At 44.0% G+C, this 20,419-nt stretch overlaps 1 protein-coding gene across 1 annotated transcript in view; it reads right to left on the reverse strand.

Moving 5' to 3' along the window:
- Positions 1-20,419, reverse strand: part of ADGRD2 (adhesion G protein-coupled receptor D2) — a 720,317-nt gene that overhangs the window by 168,824 nt on the left and 531,074 nt on the right. Inside the window, exons 23-24 of the mRNA XM_082264234.1 lie at positions 12,762-12,888; positions 7,245-7,303 (exon numbers count right to left, since the gene is read on the reverse strand). Of these exons, the coding sequence (XP_082120360.1) occupies positions 7,245-7,303; positions 12,762-12,888 (186 nt within the window). The remainder of the gene's footprint in view (positions 1-7,244; positions 7,304-12,761; positions 12,889-20,419) is intronic.

Consider the following 20,419-nt stretch of genomic DNA (forward strand, 5'->3'; position numbering starts at 1 on the left):
TGCTACCATACATGATTGCTAAACCTATCTGCATCCCATCTGCTACTATCTTACTTTCAAGAACATTCCTTTCAAGTGTCTGTCATCTACCATCTCTACCCAACCTGTCTCTTCAGCCTATCATCACTATATTACTATACATATAAGTCACTCTAGGAACATCTTATTGAGTGTGTGTATTTACTTGCTGAATTGAGACTATCCACACATGATGAGTCTTGGAAGTTGGGATTGGTGTCTCAGCGTTTCTCTACATGACTACTGAAGTGGAATATTCCTGCAGCTGTAAATCCACATTATACATAAAACGCAGGAGCGTTACAGTGTCACGGATGGAGGAGGATAGCATATCCATGGGCTGTATGTTAGAGCCATGTGCCAGGATGAGAGTCTGATCAGGGTCACCTTCCCTCAGCTCCTGGGGGGGGATCCTTAGCCTGGCCCTTCTGGGATTTCTGTGCTTTCATGTCAGCCTCCTTCTCCTTCTCCTTCTCCATACCACGTGGAATCCCTTTCAACAGGGCCGCATGGGTGCCATCTTGGCTGTCAGCGCTCAGCACTTCACCTAGCCCTTTCCGCGTCAGCCCTTTTCGCGTCATCCCTCGGGTTCAGATGCCCAGCGGAGTGTCCACCGTGATGTCCGGGATTAGGTCTGGTAGTGTGGCCCAGATCAGGGCTGTGTAGCAGTCTGGGGGAGGGTCGGTGAGCGGATCAGCAGCAGGAGCTGTGAGAGATGCATCCTCTCACATGCTGTTCTTGGCCACACCCCCTGGCATAAAACATGTTTAATTTGGTAGTGGTTTGCTTTACAACGGATGTAACCACTAGGGGCTGTGGGCACTGCACCAAGAGGTGTTGGGATTTGGGCACTGCAAAAAGGAACTTCCCACAATACAGACCAAAAAAATATTTAAGCTCCAGACTGTCATGTAATTTCTGTGATTTCAGGTAAATAAAAGGAATACTTTTTATTTAGTTACAATTCACTAAATGAGGATTGGATAGGAAAGGATTTTTTTTAACTGGAGGAGATTAGCCTTAAAACAATCCTAAAAATGATTATAAACACATTCCATGGGGCCCCATGTTTTACACCCAGTAAAGAAAAGCATTTCAATATCAATATTTCATATGAAACCATGATCATTTTTAACCTGAATAAATATGAAAACAGCATATTTTATTTTGAAAGTGTGAGCTGCTCTCAAGTATCATTTACATTTTTTGCAACATTTGCTTTTCAAAGTGCTCATATCCTTGTATCGTATGTTCTTTCATATAGCCTTGAACCTAGCAATTTGCTAAACTATTCTTTATTTTAACACTAGCCTTGCGACCATTAGTTTAAGTGATGATCTATACAAATTAGTTGCGCTAGGGTTATCCATAGGTACCTCAGAAGGTTAAAGCTGTTGACACAATATTGCCGGAAAACAACATAAAAAAAAAAAAAAAACACATAAAAAGTAATAAGCACAGCACTAAAAAGCCTTATTTAAGAATTAACAAACAATTCCAACGATTTGTTAAAAAAAGAGTCCACAACAGAGTCCTTTTAGAAATGTTCCCAACGGTGCTTTAAAGCTGAAAATACAATTCAGAGTGTGGAGTGCATCAGAGGAAAAACACCCTCACCCAATTACATTGCCTCTTACCATAAAATCTTGACCCCCACAAAGGGAAGGTTAAAACTCAGTTTTGAACTTATCCTAATCAATCAGATCCCCAGTGAAAAATGATTTGCCAAACTCCTCTTTAAACAACATACTCCCAATCCTCCAATATGCTTCTCTGACAGCTCCAATTTATACAGGGGAAAGCAAAGGAAGCATCCCATATTGTAGTATTCAAAAAATTATTTATTGGATATAAAGTATTGAACTCAATCAACTTTCAATGTGTCCAACCATCAAAATGGCCGCCAAATCCTGATGCACGATGATATCAGATGTCATGGCTCCACCCAACGCATTTCATCATCAGTGATGTCGTCAGGGGTGTGGCTAGCATAGCACATTGCGTTATATATATGGGACTGGGTTGAGCCCTGCCAACTTCCGCAATTGCATTCCAAAAAGCAGTAAGGAGACTGAAAGCTCCTCCCATGCAGCAGCAAAGCATTCCAAAGAGCAGAAAGGAAACATAAGCGGAAACACAGCGGAACAATTTTGCATATAAGCCTGCACACAGGAACCAAATTCTGAAGGGTTACAAAAATTAAACAAGAATTCAGAAAATTTAAAACCATATTAAAATTAGCCCAATATACACTAGATTGTCAAAAGTATTGGAATGCCTGGCTTTAATGGCATCCCAGTCTTAGTCCGTAGGGTACAATAGTTGGCCCACCCTCTGCAGCTATAACAGCTTCAACTCATCTGGGAAGGCTGTCCACAAGGTTTAGAAGTGTGCCTCTGGGTATGTTGGACTATTCTTCCAGAAGTGCATTTGTCAGGCACTGATGATGCTGTTTTCACATAACATGTAGGGTGGAGTCGTGATGTCTGATGTCATCGCATATAGAGATGTGGTGGGCATTTTGTTAGTTGGAAACACTGGAAGTTTTCTATAGACATATGTTTTTTTTATCTAATGTACAGGACACCGTGAATGTGTCCTGGATGGCAGGTACATTTGTTGTGGTCGGTTTAATAGGGACAGTTGCTGAGCTTTTGTGGTACTCAGGGGTTCTCCCCCATGCAGGGGGGGGGGGGAAAGAGCCTTCAAACCCTGACTACCAGGACTCTGGTCCCAAAGGTGTTAAGTCTAGGGTTGATCGAACTTTTCAAAATTTCGGTTCGACCAGAACACCCGAACTTCCCAAAAGTTTGGCCCGGATTTCAGAATCCCATTGAAATCAATGGGACTCGAACTTCTGGAATCAAAAAACACAATTTTGAAGCCCTAAAATCCAATAAAGCCCCTAAAAAGTGCCTAGGGTTCTGGGTCATGCCCCAGGGACTATTAATTACACACAAAAAAGTTCTTAAAAATTGTCATTTTTGATAGAGAGCCAATTATTGAAAAAATTATTGAAAAAAAAAAAATGAGATTTCTTTGGATTTTGTGTCTGGGGGGTCTAAAAAGTGTACCTGTGAAGTTTCAGCTCTGTAGTATGTCCAGAACCAGAAAAAAAAAAAGTTTGTATTAGAATTAATATAGAACAGGGATATGGCTCCGCTATTTTCACACCTTGCCGGTTTTGTAGCAAGCGTTTTTTTTGGGCATTTTTTGGGGGACTTTGGAGGCAGGCATAACATCAGAACTTCTGTGTAGGGGTATATATACACACACACACACATGTATGTATATATACACATACACATATATAGGTGTGCAAATAGCAGAAACCTGCGCTAATGAAATAATTAACACCCATATGACTTCTCTCCTATCACACCTATATGTGTGTATGTGTATAAATACATATAAGTGTGTGTGTATATATACCCCTATACAGAAGTTCAGATGTTTGGCCTGCCTCCAAAGACCCACAAAAAATGCCCAAAAAAAAACGCCTGCAACAACACACCTGGGCCTTTTTTTTTGGCGCAGGCATTTTTTGGGCATTTTTTGTGGGTCTTTGGAGGCAGGCAAAACATCTGAAATTCTGTATAGGGGTATATATACACACACACTTATATGTATTTATACACATACACATATATAGGTGTGATAGGAGTGGAGACATATGCCTGTTAATTATTTCATTAGCGCAAGCATAGGTTTCTGCTACTTTCACACCTATATATGTGTATGTGTATATATACATACATGTGTGTGTGTATATATACCCCTACACAGAAGTACAGATGTTATGCCTGCCTCCAAAGACGCCCAAAAAATGCCCAAAAAAATGCCAGCTACAAAAACGCCCAGGTGTGTTTTTGCAGCAGGCATTTTTTTGGGGCATTTTTTGGGGGTCTTTGGAGGCAGGCAAAACATCTGAACTTCTGTATAGGGGTATATATACACACACACTTATATGTATTTATACACATACACACATATAGGTGTGATAGCAGAGAAACCATATGGGTGTTAATTATTTCATTAGCGCAAGCATAGGTTTCTGCTACTTTCACACCTATATATGTGTATGTGTATATATACATACATGGGTGTATGTATATATACCCCTACACAGAAGCTCAGATATCATGCCTGACTCCAAACATGTCCTCAAAAAAGCCCTATAAACGCCTGCAGCAAAAAGCAGGGTGACAGGCGAGAGGCCATATCGCTGTTCTATAAGTGACCTAAGAGAAACGATCTTTTCTCTATAGCGGTCACCCTTACATGGAAGGGTTTTGTCACCCTGCCATAGCAGTCAGAGTCAGTTAACCCTACACTACACTACGGTCCCCTTACACTTAACACTTTCCCTACAGAAACTAGATTATTAAATCTAACTATAGTGGAAAATAGTACCCTAACTACACTAGATATCCCTTTCCTCACACAAAAAATTGCTAAATGACACTTTGAAGCAGAAGTAACAGAACTGCTTCCACTCTCTTCCACGTCCCTGTATTACAATGCTAGGAATTTGGCGGGGGCTATCTTATATACTGGGGGGCGTATTCACTAATGATTGGCCTCTGGACCCCCTAGTCACTCCAATCACATTCCTAGCATTCTCCTGCCCCCTCAATTGGCTTTTACTGATGGTTCTGGTCCAATCACGGGCTTTTAAAGCCCATTTCCTGTCCCATTGCATTTTGGTCGGTTCTGGTTGCAGAATTCCGAACTTTTTCAGCAAAAAGTTCGGAATTCGGCCGAACCTCGAACAGCCAATGTTCGGGTCGAACCGATGGTCGACCCGAACCGATCGATCATCCCTAGTTAAGTCCCAGATGAGTGAGGCCTGAAAGGCAGCAGAGGGAAATCAACACCTGTTTCAAGGAAGTGAGTGGGAGAGAGAGAGACTCACAAGCTGTGTAGCAAGTGGAAGCTCTCAGACAAGCTGAGACATGGGCTGCTAACTTTCCTCCTGTGTGGTCTGCCTGGCACCCTGACTTTGGAGGAGCCTGACCCCTGTATGGGACCAAAGACTCGCGGTGAGCCTGCTGCTTTATTATCAATATCAGGATTTGGACTGTTTATTTACTTTGGCTGAAGTAAAGCTGTCTTTTGTTTTGCTGCAATTAAAATACATTAACTGTTTTGCTTTTACCAAACTGGCTGGCGGTCATTCCAGAGCTACCCCAGGTTACATTACATTCATGTAAGTTCATTACTTTATATCCAATAAGTAATGTTTTGAATACTACACTATGGGATGCTTCCTTTGCTTTCCCCTGTATAAATTGGAGCTGTCAGAGAAGCATATCGGAGGATTGGGAGTATGTTGTTTAAAGAAGAGTTTAGGGGATCATCTTCCCCAGGGACCTGTTTAATCAGGTTAAATTCAAAACTGCATTTTTGACCTTCCCTTTTCAAGGGATCAAGATATGCTGGTAAGAGGCAGTGTGATGGGGTGAGGGTGACGGTTTTTCCTCTGAAGCACTCCACTCTTTGTATTGCATTTTCATCTTTAGAGCACCCTTGGTATAATTTCTAAAAGGACTCTGTTGTGGACTCTTTTTACCATATCCTTGGAATTGTTTGTTAGATCCTAACCACTTCTGGACCGGAAGGTTTTTTCCCCCTTAATGACCAGGCCATTTTATTGCGATTCGGCACTGCGTTACTTTAACTGACAATTGTGCGGTCGTGTGACGCTGTGCCCTAAAAAATTGATGTCCTTTTTTCCCACAAATAGAGATTTATTTTGGTGGTATTTGATCACCTGTGCGATTTTTATTTTTTGCGCTATAAACAAAAAAAGAGCGACAATTCTGAAAAAAATTCTTTCTGCTATATAACATTCCCAAAAAGAAAATAATTAAAAATCTAATTTTTTTCATCCTTTCAGGCCAATTTTTATTCTGCTACATATTTTTGGTAAAAAATAATCCCAATAAGAGTATTTTGATTGGTCTTTGCAAAAGTTATTGCGTCCAGAAACTAGGGGAAAAAAGGTATGTCATTTTTATTTATTTATTTTTTTACTACTAATGGCGTACCCCCAGGAGCGCCTCTGCGAACCGTTGTACGGGTACGGCAGTTACATAGTTACATAGTTACATATAGTTACATAGTTAGTGAGGTTGAAAAAAGACATCAGTCCATCCAGTTCAATTTATGATGTGTGTGTGTGTTTGCTGTTAATCGTACATTGTATACCCCTGTGTGTTGTGATCTTTAAGGTGCCCATCTAATAGTTTTTTGAAACTATCGATGCTCCCTGCTGATACGACTGCTTGCGGAAGAGAATTCCACATCCTTACTGCTCTTACAGTGAAGAACCCCCTACGTATTTTAAGGTTAAACCGCCTTTCTTCTAGTTTTAGTGAGTGACCACGTGTCTTATTGTATTTGCTTTCTCTGAATAGGTTTTTCCATATGCTAGGGTTGCCAGTACAGTATTTGTATATTGATATCATATCCCCCCTCAATCGTCTCTTCTCCAGAGAGAATAAGTTCAGTGCTTGTAGTCTTTCCTCATAGCTGATGTCCTCCATTCCCCTAATTATTTTTGTTGCCCTTCTCTGGACTTTCTCCAGTTCCAGCACATCCTTCCTGAGGACCGGTGCCCAGAACTGGACAGCATACTCCAGATGTGGCCGGACCAGAGTCTTGTAGAGTGTGAGAATAATCTCTTTATTTCTGGAGTGAATCCCCTTTTCTATACATCCCAGTATTCTGTTGGCTTTGCTTGCAGCGGCTTGGAATTGCATGCCACTGCCAAGCCTGTTGTCTACCAGTACCCCCAGGTCCATTTCCATCCTAGACTCACCCAGAGGTTCACCCCCTAGTGAGTAGCTTGCTTTCTGGTTTCTGGCAGTTTGCGCAGCTGAGCCAGCCTGCTGCAGTATATCTGCGGCGGGCGGTCGGCAAGTGGTCAAATAAAGGTTTTTAACGCTGAATTTATATTTTAGTATACTGTATATAGTTTACGTGAGTTTTATCAATTTCATACACAATTCCATCCCTTCTCAAAAACTTCCCAGGACCCTACCCCTATGATCCAGGGCACTCTAATATACACATTCTGATTTGAAGCAAAAATGTTAATTCATGGTTTGCCCCCTCCTGACTTTTTTGCTTTACCATTACTTATAGAGCCCACCACATATGAAGGTCCATTGTAAGATAGGAAAAACACAATTAAAGAAGAACAAGGAGAATTGTCTACTCACTGTGTTGTCAGTGGATAGGATGGAATATATGTTTACAGGGTTCTTGATGACTACATTTCCTGTAACAGATATGAAGACATAAGATTGGGTTAATATTAGGCTGCAGTTTCGTGAAAGTGAGGCCGATAATATAGAGGGATTCTTTTTAAACAAGTTTAATGTATTTTTTGGTTGGTTACAGTAAGCCATAGTTTTTGCACCCATTATCATTTTCCTACTGTACATACAATATCTGCTTCCGGCAAAAATCACATCTGCTTTATTCATTTTGTGCTTCCTCCCCATCCCCTGCTGCTTCTTCATCATTGGCATCATCTCCATCACAGCGCAGAACACATTTTTGGAGGTGTATGGAGGAGTGCTTGGTACAAAAGTTCATCTCACCTAAAGGACTTTTTGAAACATTTATTGCCTAGGAACAGATACAGCTAATGCATTTTGAGGTAAAAAAATGCCTCCCCTTGACGGCTTGAGCAGTCAATGTTAAAAAAATGAAGACCTGTGTTAAGACTTGATGAAGACTAGCATCTTCTAACAGCACTAAAGGTATTCGATTTTATTAACATCCAGTTCTTAAAAAGGATATCGGGGAACTGGAGAAAGTTCAGAGAAGGGCAACCAAATTGATAAGAGGCATGGAGGAGCTCAACTATGGGAAAAGATTAGAGGAACTGAATTTATTCTCTCTTGAGAAGAGGAGATTAAGGGGGGATATGATCAACATGTATAAATACATAAGGGGTGCATATAGGAAACTTGGTGTTGAGTTGTTCACTTTAAGGTCAACACAGAGGACAAAGGGGCACTCTTTATGTCTAGAGGAAAACAGATTTTGTCTCCAAATACGGAAAGGTTTCTTCACCATAAGAGCTGTGAAAATGTGGAATAGACTCCCTCCAGAGGTGGTTCTGGCTAGCTCATTAGATTGCTTTAAAAAAGGCCTGGATTCTTTTCTACATGATATACATGGGCATTAATATTTATAGGTAAAGATGATCCAGGGAATATCAGGGGATCAGGAAGGATTTTTTTTTTTACCCTGCTGTAGCAAATCATGCTTTGCTGGGGGTTTTTTTGCCTTCCTCTGGATCAACTGCGGGTAGGATTGTGTATATGGAATTGTATGGTTGGGTTTTTTTTTTTTTTTTTTATTGGTTGAGCCAGATGGACTTGTGTCTTTTTTCAACCTGACTAACTATGTAACTATGTATTTGATTCTATTAACATCCATTGCTCAAGCACTGAAGAAGCCCTAAAGGATTTTTCCCCCGAAACCTGTTGTAGCTGTATCTGATGCTCTTAACCAATAAAGTGGATATAAAGATTAAATGTTTTTTAACATAATGCATTTTCTGCATTCATGTAAAAAAAAACCTTTCATGTTCAAAACACCCACAAATGTTTACTTGAGCCCGATCTCAATCCAGCACTGTGCTCGAGTACAGCAGCACTGCTCTCTCTCTCCTCACAGGACTCGGAGGCAGCAGTAAGAGAAATTGGCTCCTACTGTTGTCAATCAAATCCTGTCAGAAGGGAGTGGGGAACAGGGCTGAGCTTCTCTGTATGTGTCAATAGATGCACACAGCTTGACTCAGGATCAAGATCGCATGAATCCCCACATAAGAAGCAGCTTGCTATGGGGACACTCAAAAGGTAGGAGGAGCCAAGAGCATTGGCGGGGGACCCCAGAGTTTTTGGGCTATTCTGTGCAAAACCATTGCAAAACCATTGCACAGAGCAGTATAACATGTTTATTAATTTTAAAAATAATTAACCTTTACAATTTCTTTAAATGTTTTAAAAAGCCCTTTAATTAAGATGGACATTTGCTCCCAGAATTTAGCCTCTAGAGGTAGCAGCCTAGGACCAGAGCAGGGTCCACCGAACACTATACTTCAATCATGGATCTGAATGAATCGGAATATTTGAACATAAAAATACTTTACAGTAGATCCACTGGAACCAATTTTCACTTTAGACCAGGGCTATCACACACATAACGGTGCAGAAAACAGGCATTTTAAGTCAGTAATTGCGAACAGATGAGCTAAAGGGAGCCAACAGGCGATACTGGTGACCAGTCTTTTGTGTTCTGCTTTCATTTTTTGATATAACTAAGCGTACGGTTACTTTTTAAGGCTGTTCTTTTCTGAAGGAAAGATTTGTGGTGTTTTGTGTTTTTCTACATGCGTTTTTCTACATGCGTTTTTGACATGTTTTTGCGTTTTTAATGCATTTTGCATTTTTTGAATTTCGTTATTTCGGATTCATTTAAATTAGTAATTATTGTAGTCGGAGATTCGGATACATTCGAATTTCCGAATAACATAAAATTTGTCCAAATTGCAATTTGGAACAAAACAAACCACACATGTCTAGCAACCACAGACTCTGGATCACTGTGTGGCCAGCTGACAAATGAAGAGCTGGGCTGAATGCCAGAAGTCTCTGCTGCTCCTGCTCGGCTCATTTAGTCTCAATGCAGTACTCAGTGGATGATGGTCTCCTGTAAAAGTGGGGTCTCAGGATGCGTTTCAAGGACTCCTCCTCTTCTTCAGCGCAAAGACCTCTCTTTTACCGGAGTTTATTGTCCACTGAGAGCTATCCTTAGGACTGAGTGAGCCAAGCAGGAGTAGCAGAGACTTCTGGCATCCAGCCCAGCTCTCCACCTGTCAGCTGGACACACAGTGATCTGGACACTGTGGCTGCTCATCCATCCTTTCCTTGTGACTGTGTTGTGTGTTGAGTGGGCTCTTTCTCATGGACTATTTGCACTCTTTCACATTTTATTTTGTGAGTATATATATCATATATGTTGTTTTTAATAAAGCCCTTTGATCCTTTTACTGCACCAGAGGTCTGGGCTGTTTTCTCCATTCCTTTGCTTAATGGCTAAAGTTGACTGTTAGCATTAGGGTTAAGGGTTAAGGGCTAGGTTTAGGGTAAAGGGCTATGGTTAAGGGTTAGGGTTAATGGCTACGGTTAGGGTTAAGGGTTGGGTTGAGGGACAAGGGTTACGTGTTAAGGATAAATGTTAGGGTTATAGTTAGAGTTAAGGTTAGAGTTAGGATTAGAGTTATTGTTTTCAGTTATCATTAGGGTTAGCTTTATAATCCTAACATGAACCTTAACTCTTACTTTACCCTAACCTTTACTCTAACCCTGGCCATTAACTCTTACATGCAACTTTGGACACCTAAAGGTTCCTGCACTACTTTGATGCGATTTTGATGCTACTTGAGTGCCAGAGAACATAAAGTTGCATCAAAGTCGCACTCCATAAACAGAACTGTCATACTTTCCTATTAGATACAAAAAAATGCATAAAATATGCAACACTTGCATTTTTGGTCCTGATCCATTAAAGTCTAATAAATGCAATCTGCTGCGGGAAAACAGTCCCTGAAACCCAAAGACCTACATAATGTTCTGCTCAGGCTCTAAAGAGGGAGTAAAAATCCAGAACATATACCGCTGGGAGTGCTGGTACAAGAGGGAGCTTGCCCTGGCTCCTGTGATGGCTCGAAGTGAAAGAAAGTCTCCCTATGACCATACATCCCATACAATTCCTGAGATCAGATGTAAGTGGCAACCTCAACCTGGACTCCAGAACATTTCCCCCCCCCCCCCCCAATGCACTGACTGGAGCCTAAGCTGAGGATGCCACTTATAGCTGATCTCAGGGATGGTATGGATGTGCGGTCATAAGAAGACTTTCACTAAAAACAATCCCTGACCCTTTCCAAAAAACATGTTGACTCAAAAAGCACAGATGTGAACTAGATCCACAGGAAACCGTGCTAATTGAGCTGTAGTGCGTTTCTGAAAAATGCCCCAAAAAAATAAATACATAGGTGTGAACCAAAAGTAAAGGTGGTCTAATACTTAGAAAAATGCAAAAAAAACATTAGACGGTCCTGGGCTGCTTTACTGCAAATAAATAGGTACCTCTCCATTGATGAATTGCAACCCATGGCCTGTACCAAGTGTTTATAAGCACTGACAACACTAAATCTAGCAATGAGACTGTTATTTTATTATACAGAGAAGTGATCAGGTCTGCTTTGCACTGGCTGATAAAGCATAATGGCTTTGTCTAGTATGATAGCTCAAGGCCAACTGGATTTTTTTTAGATTTTTTAGTGTATCTAAAACCGAAAACAACAACATGTAATATATTGGAACTTTCTAGCCCTTTAGATGGAAAGGTTGTTTCTTTTTCTTTTTTTTTTAGGCCCGGTTCACACTAGTGCAATTTCAGATGTGACTTAAGTTGCACAGAATTGCATGATAATGGAAACCACATTATTCTCTATGGTCCCCATTCATATCAATGCAGGCGTGTTTTTTGGAAGAGTCCTGTGCTACTTTGGTCCCTATAGACTTCAATTTACATGCACCAGTAAAAGCATGTACTGTACATGCATTATGGAATGCATTTTCTTTTTGTAGGCTGTTAAGGATTTGGCATTTACCAGAATCCTAAAAATCTAAGATCTGTCCCTGCTGTCAGGGATTCCTGGCCAACAGCCGAATGTAAACACAGGACAGAAAAGAAAAAAAAATGCCATGTCAAAAAAAAAAAGTGTGGGGTCCTCCCAAAATCCATACCAGACCCTTATCCAAGCATTGTATAACCGGCCACTCTGTGTACTCCTGATAAAATTTCTTTATTGGCTACACATCAAAGGACACCGTATCCAAAATGCAACGCTTTTTGGCTCACACAGCCTTCCTAGCCTATGAGGAAGGCTGTGTGAGCTGAAACACATTGCAATTTGGATACTGTTACCTTTTATGTGAAGCCAATAAAATAGTTTTGTCAAGACTCAAGAGTACACCGAGCAGCTATGGATGCTATGGGTTTCATGTTTTGGGAGTTGAACACCTTATTCAGAGCACCAGTCTCCTCCTTCTGAATTTGAATACAGCAGTCAAGCTTGGGTAAGTTCTGCTATATTGCCTTATCTAAGCATACAGCTTGGCAGGTCAGGAAAGGGGAGGGACAAGCATGTGCCCCCCTCCCCCCAGCAAAGCACCTAGTTCCCATGTTAATAAGGGCAATGGAGTCTTCCCCATAAACTTGCCCCAGTGGTTGTGGATGTCTGCGGGCAAGGGACTTATTGGAATCTGGAAGCCCCACTTTAACAAAATTCAACCCCCCCCATTTGAATGAAAATTTAAGTTTAAATAAAAACACAATACAGATTTTTAACAAGACATTTATTTAAAAAACTGTTTAATGTCCCTCAATGTACATGCATCATCAATCCCATTGTCCAGCAATATAGGGCCACGTCAATCACAATGAATGATGGCCTGAAGGGTCTGGTATGGATTTTGGGGGAGAACCCCATGCTATTTAAGAAAAAAATGTTCTGTCATTTATTTACATTATATTGTGGGCCAGGAATTCCCTGCTAACAGGGATGAGTCATTGGTTGTTAGTGTGCTTGCAGGTGCCGGCATCATTCATCCCTAAAACATTCATTACAAAATAAAACAGGAAAAAGTTACCCTTGCCCGGTGTATTCCTTATAGGCATAGTGGATAAGCTACTTTTAGGTGGGGTGAGCCTTAGTTTTCCAGTGTCCCACATGGTATTCCTTGGACTGGATAAATAGTTTGTTGGCTGAGAACAATTCTGTAAACAAAGTCAAATTGTATATGACACTTTATTAATAAAGCCTGCAAAATAATAATACAAACATGGTAAAGGTTAATGAATCCCTATGACATGTGCAACCCAATTCCAAAAAAGTTGTGACACTGTACAAATTGTGAGTAAAAAAGGAATGGACTAATTTAAAAATCTCATAAACTTATATTTTATTCACAATATAATATAGATAACATATCAAATGTTGAAATTGAGACATTTTGAAATGTCATGCCAAATATTGGCTCATTTTGGATTTCATGAGAGCTAGACATTCCAAAAAAGTTGGGACAGGTAGCAATAAGAGGCCAGAAAAGTTAAATGTACATTTATGGAACAGCTGGAGGACCAATTTGCAACGTATTAGGGGAATTGGCAACATGATTGGGTATAAAAAGAGCCTCTCAGAGTGGCAGTGTCTCTCAGACATCAAGATGTGCAGAGGATCACCAATTCAACCAATGCTGTGGTGAAAAATAGTGGAGCAATATCAGAAAGGAGTTTCTCAGAGAAAAATTGCAAAGAAGTTATCATCATCTACAGTGCATAATATCATCCAAAGTTTCAGAGAATCTGGAACAATCTCTGTGCATAAGGGTCAAGGACGGAAAACCATACTGGATGCCCGTGATCTTCGGGCCCTTAGATGGCACTGCATCACATACAGAAATGCTACTCTAATGGAAATCACAACATGGGCTCAGGAATACATCCAGAAAACATTGTCGGTGAACACAATCCACCGTGCCATTCGCCGTTGCCAGCTAAAACTCTATAGGCCAAAAAAGAAGCCATATCTAAATATGATCCAGAAGTGCAGGCATATTCTCTGGGCCAAGGCTCATTTAAAATGGACTGTGGCGGGATGCAGACAAGCGGGCACGGTATTCCACACTTGGTGGACTTGCCCGAAAGTAAGACGCTTCTGGATCCGCACATACAATTTGATCTACTCATTGACGCAAGTCAATTTAGTTAAATCCCCCCAGCAAGCCTTATTGGGTGGGCGGATCGAGGGGGAGTCTAAACCCGCTAAGCGCCTTATAGCTTTTATATTTACAGCGGCTAAAATTGCGATAGCCCGCTCCTGGCGCTCCCAGGTTATACCGCTGGAACTGCTCAAAGCCAAGCTGACGTGGATCATGATAAATGAACGGATGGTGGCGCTGCTTAACGATAAAATGCGCAAGTTTGAAAAGACGTGGGACCCTTGGCTCAGATATTTGGCAGGCCCCCATTAAGGGGAAGTGCTATTGGCCCACACGGGAGCTGGGGTGAGCAGGGTGACCTGCTGGGGGTGGACGGACCTGGGCGCGGACGCCCCCCTACCCTCTTGACCCACCGCTACTAACTCTCCTTCCCTCTCTTTCATTGCTATTGCTTGGGCCCTAGTGGACCACTTACCCCCTTCTCTCTTCCCCTTCTTTCACCCTTTGCTTCCCTTCTCTTTGCTCACTTCTACCTTTTTCTATTTTTGTTTTGTTCCCCCTTTTTTTTCTTTCTTTCTTTTTCCTTTTCTTCTCTCTCCCTGCTTCTTCGTTCTTACTCATTACAGTGCACTGCCGGAAGCCGGTGCCCCCCCTCAGTTTAGGGAGGGGGGCCAGGGCTGGGGGTCAGGGGCCTCCTCCCTCCTTGGGCGCAGCGTGTTCCCTTGTGGGGCGCCGGAGGGGGGGGGCTCGGGCCCCTGGCCAACCTGGCGGCCGATTCAGGCTGCCATTCTTAGCATTACTATGTTTCTGTTGCATTTTTTCTTTTATTTTACACCGGCTATATCTGTATCAGTTGTGCCTTGATTTATATTATGGGATGTTATGCTATCCTTGAGATATATGTTTAAGCCTTATGGGCGTAAATTGCACTGTTGTCTATTTTGTTTACTTTTTGCAAAACTTTAATAAAAATATTGGAAATTAAAATGGACTGTGGCAAAGTGGAAAACTGTTCTGTGGTCAGACAAATCAAAATTTGACACCATGTCATCCGGACTAAAGAGGACAAGGACAACCCAAGTTGTTCTCAGCGCTCAGTTCAGAAACCTGCATCTCTGATGGTATGTGGTTGCATGAGTGCGTGTGGCATGGGCAGCTTACACATCTGGAAAGGCACCATCAATGCTGAAAGGTATATCCAAGTTCTAGAACAACATATGCTCCCATCCATACGTCATTTCTTTCAGGGAAGACCTTGCGTTTTCCAACATGACAATGCCAGACCACATACTGCATCAATTACAACATCATGGCTGCGTAGAAGAAGGATCCGGGTACTGAAATGGCCAGCCTGCAGTCCAGATCTTTCACCCATAGAAAACATTTGGCGCATCATAAAGAGGAAGATGCAACAAAGAAGACCTAAGACAGTTGAGCAACTAGAAGCCTGTATTAGACAAGAATGGGACAACATTCCTATTCCTAAACTTGAGCAACTTGTCGCCTCAGTCCCCAGACGTTTGCAAACTGTTATAAAAAGAAGAGGGAATGCCACACAGTGGTAAACATGGCCTTGTCCCAACTCTTTTAAGATGTGTGGATGCCATGAAATTTAAAATCAACCTATTTTTCCCTTAAAATTATACATTTTCTCAGTTTAAACATTTGATATGTCATCTATGTTGTATTCTGAATAAAATATTGAAATTTGAAACTTCCACATGCATTCTGTTTTTATACACAATTTGTAGTGTACCAACTTTTTTTTGGAATCGGGCTTGTATTTAAAATTGAATTTAGTATGCAAAATAGGTACAGGATATTGTTGGTGAATTAGTCATACATTTTCATAGTACACATTAATATCTACTTTATATTGACATGAAGCAGAATAAGGAATAAACTAAATAAAACAATAGCTATATAGAATTGTGACAAATCGAAAATTATATTTGACAGTGTTAAATTGAACAAAAGTATTCAATAATCCAAATGTGTAAAAAAGTCCACATGTGAAAAAAATTGTTGTGATTGTCCTTCAAACTTATGTGATGAATAGGGTTGAGCGGACACCTAGATGTCCGTGTTCGACGGGTTCGGCCGAACTTTAAAAAAAAGTCCGGGTCCGTGTCCCGGACTTTTACCGAACTTTTCCCGGACACCGAACCCCATTGAAGTCAATGGGGACCCGAACTTTAAGGCACTAAAATGGCTCTAAAACACCAAAGGAAAGGGCTAGAGTGCTGCAAATGGCAGCAAAACGTAATTAAGAGCATGGCAAGTGCTCTGCAAACAAATGTGGATAGGGAAATAACTTAAAACAACAAAAAAAAACAGAAAAATAAAACAATGTTCTTCTTCATCTCTGAAGGACGAGGCCCATATGGAGTAGGAGGGAGGTTGAGGTGGTGGTGGATGTGGCGGTGACATAGGCGTGCGCACAGGGTGTGCTGGGTGTGCCTGGGCACACCCTAATCACCTAGGGCACATAGCATTGCCAGTGAGGAGATGGGAAAGATCTCCCTGGGACCTGCTCTGCTCTATTTCTCCTTGCCTACAGGTACATGGCCCCGATACATTACTCTCCCTGCTGGCAAACACATGCATGTGTATTTCAACTTTGGGGTGCACACCTTAATGCAATAGGCTGCGCACACCTATGGGCGGTGTAGGTGGAAGCGGCGGTGGAGGAGGACCAGGGCCGGATTAACAGCATCATGGGCTTGGTGCTGAGGATTTTGAAGGGCCTTAGGGCCGTGCCTTGCCATGCACCCAGAGGAGGAAGGGTGCAGCCATGCATGCCTAATTCAACATGGGATGCTGTCTCTGAAGCCCATAAACACATCCATGCATCGCCAACTGTCCCTCCTTGTCCGGCCTTCACGCTGTGTGGGGAGGTTCTGAGGGTGCTGCCTGGGGAAGCGAGCATAGAAGCCAGACTTCTGTGTTTACAAGTGACAGAAGAGCGGTAACAGTGAATATGGCCAACCCGGGGCCTATATAAAAGGTAGGGGCCTGGAGCTGCAGCTCCAATAGACCCTACATTAATCTGGCCCTGAGGAGGAGGACGAGGTAGCCAACACTGCTTCTTTTCACAAATTTTAAATGAGGGTACACCCCAAAAGAGTGAGAAAGAGCAAAAATGGAACAATGGGTGGGTAAGGTCGGTATCCATTGCTATTCTGCATAAGGTACGGAAAAGTCCCGTGGGATCCATGCCTGGTTCATTTTAATGAACGTGAGCTTGTCCACATTGTCTCTGGACAGGCGGCTGCGCTTGTCTGTTATAACGCCCCCAGCCGTGCTAAATACCCGTTCAGATAATACACTGGCTGCAGGGCACGCCAGCACCTCCAAGGCGTAAAGGGCAAGCTCAGGCCATGTGCCCAATTTGGAGACCCAGAAGTTGAAGGGGGCAGACCCGTCATTCACTACATGTAGGCGTGTGCACACATACTGCTCCACCATGTTGGTAAAATGCTGCCTCCTGCTAAGACGTTCCATCTGAGCTGCTGGTGCTGCTGTTTGTTGTGGCGTGCTGACAAAGCTTTTCCACATTTCGGCCATGCTAACCCTGCCTTCTGAGGTGCTGGCGGTGCCCTGGTTGCGTTGGCGACCTCCTCCTCCTCCTCCTCTGCCTTGTGCTTCCACTGTGGCCCCGCTGTCAGATGGGAATGCCAGCAGCATGGCGTCTACCAGCGTGCGCTTGTACTCGCGCATCTTGCGATCGCGCTCCAGTGAGTGAATTAAGGACGGTACGTTGTCCTTGTAACGGGGATCCAGCAGCGTGGCCACCCAGTAATCAGCACAAGTTAGAATGTGGGCAACTCGGCGGTCGTTGTGGAGACACTGCAGCATGTAATCGCTCATGTGTGCCAGGCTGCCCAGAGGCGACGAAAGGCTGTCCTCTGTGGGAGGTGTATGGTCCGTGTCCTCTGTATCCCCCCAGCCACGCACCAGTGATGGCCATGAGCTGGCCTGGGTGCCACCCTGCTGTGAACATGGTTCCATCTCCTCCTCCAGCTCCTCCTCCTCCTCATCCTCCTCATCCTCCAGAACTGTGCCCCTGCTGGACAATTGCGTCCCTGGCGTTTGCGTGTGCAGGAACCCACCCTCGGAGCCCCTTGCGAATGACTGCCCTGAAAGCCTTGGAAATGTTACCTCTTCATCCTCCTCCTCCTCCTCATCCTGTGCCACATCCTCTTCCATCATCGCCCGAATTGTTTTTTCAAGGAGGCATAGAAGTGGGATAGTTAAGCTGAGAACGGCGTCATTGCCACTGGCCATGTTGGTGGAGTACTCAAAACAGCGCAACAAGGCACACAGGTCTCGCATGGAGGCCCAGTTATTGGTGGTGAAGTGGTGCTGTTCCGCAGAGCGACTCACGCGTGCGTGCTGCAGCTGAAACTCCACTATGGCCTGCTGCTGCTCGCACAGTCTTTCCAGCATGTGCAAGGTGGAGTTCCACCTTGTGGGCACGTCACATATGAGGCGGTGAGCGGGAAGGCCGAAGTTACGCTGCAGCGCTGCCAGGCGAGCAGCAGCAGGGTGAGAACGCCGAAAGTGCGCACAAACGGCCCGCACTTTCTGCAGCAGCTCTGACATATCGGGGTAGTTTTTAAGGAACCTCTGCACCACCAAATTCAGCACATGCGCCAGGCAAGGGATGTGCGTCAAACCGGCTAGGCCCAGAGCTGCTATGAGATTTCGCCCGTTATCGCACACCACCAGGCCGGGCTTGAGGCTCGCTGGCAGCAACCACTCATTTGTCTGCTGTTCCATGCTCCTCCACAACTCCTGCGCGGTGTGTGGTTTGTCCCCCAAACAGGCAAGTTGTAAAACTGCCTGCTGTCGTTTACCCCTGGCCGTGCTGAAGTTGGTGGTGAAGGTGTTACGCTGTCCGGATGAGGAGGCGGTAGAGGATGAGGAAGCGGAGTAGGAGGAGTTAGGAACAGGAGGCAAACTGAAGCGCCCTGCAATCCTCGGTGGTGGAAGGACATGCGCCAAATTGCTATCCGCCTCAGGCCCATCCGCCACTGCATTTACCCAGTGTGCCGTTAGGGAGATATAACGCCCCTGACCGTGCTTACTGGTCCACGTATCCGTAGTTAGGTGGACCTTGGCACAGATGGCATTGCGCAGTGCACACCTGATTTTTTCCCCCACTTGGTTGTGCAGGGAAGGGATGGCTTGCCTGGAAAAGTAGTGGCGGCTGGGCACGACGTACTGTGGGACAGCCACCGACATAAGGTTTTTAAAACTGTGCGTCTCCACCAGACGGAATGACAGCATTTCAAAGGCCAATAATTTTGAAATGCTGGCATTCAGGGCCAGGGATCGCGGGTGGGTAGGGGGGTACTTCCTCTTCCTCTCAAGTGTTTGGGAGATGGAAAGCTGAACGCTTCCACGGGACATTGTGGAGATGGTTGTTGGTGACCCAGGTGGTGGTGTTGCTGACAGATCGTCTGTTTGCGGGGTGGCAGGTGCCGGTATCACTACAGATGTGGCTGGAGCGGCCGAGACTGCAGCAGAAGAGGAAGCAGGATGAGCCAGAGACGTTTCTTGGTTTTGAAGGTGTGTACTCCACTGCAGCTCGTGCTTTGCACTTAGATGCCTGATCATGCAGGTTGTGCTCAGGTTGAGAAGGTTCATGCCTCGCTTCAAGCTCTGATTGCACAGGGTGCAAACCACTCGTGTCCTGTCATCAGCACATTTTCTAAAGAACTTCCACGCTAGAGAACTCCTTTGAGCTGACTTTGGTGCGCTCGTTCCCTTGCTGCGTTGGGCAGTAGCGGGCGTAGTGTCTAGGGCACGGCCGCTCCGCTTCTGCACCCTGCTCCCTCTTCTGCTGTGCTGGTGGCTCTGTGGGACCACCGCCTCTTCCTCCAAACTACTCAGTTCACCTGCATGACGTTCATTCCATGTGGGGTCGAGGACCTCATCGTCCTCCACATCATCTTCCACCCAGTCTTCACCCCTGCCCTCCTTGTCGGTCTCCACAATGCTGAACGCCGCAGCAGTTGGCACCTGCGTTTCGTCATCATCGGAGACGTGCTGCGATGATCCTTGCATGTACTCATCTTGAGGAATAAGTGGTTGGGCATCGCTGCACTCAATCTCTTCCACTTCTGGGGCAGGGCTAGGTGGATGGCCCTGGGAAACCCTGCTGACAGAGTCCTCAAAAAGAATAAGAGACTGCTGTATGGCTTGGGGCTCAGACTGCTGGCCTGATTTGCAAGGGGGTGAGGTGAAAGACGGTTGGACATTGGCTGCAGGTGCCAACTCTGACCTTTCTGCAGTAGACTGGGTGGGAGACAATGTGAAGGAACTGGAGGCACTGTCAGCAGCAAACCAATCTACTATCGCCTCAACTTGTTCTGGCCTCATCACTTCTAGGGGCGTTTGATGCCCTACCAAATACTGATGCAGGTTCTGTCGCCTACTCACACTTGAGGAAGGTGTTTCACTTGTGCGTGTAGCTGGCACAGATCGACCATGTCCTCTCCTTGCAACAGGAGCTCTACCAGCAGCACCACGACCCAGGCCACGGCCCTTATTTGACGGTCTCCTCATATTTCTGTAATTTA

This window comes from Pelophylax lessonae (genome assembly GCF_965119305.1).
Source record: "Pelophylax lessonae genome assembly, chromosome: 7".
Classification (NCBI taxonomy): Eukaryota; Metazoa; Chordata; class Amphibia; order Anura; family Ranidae; genus Pelophylax; species Pelophylax lessonae.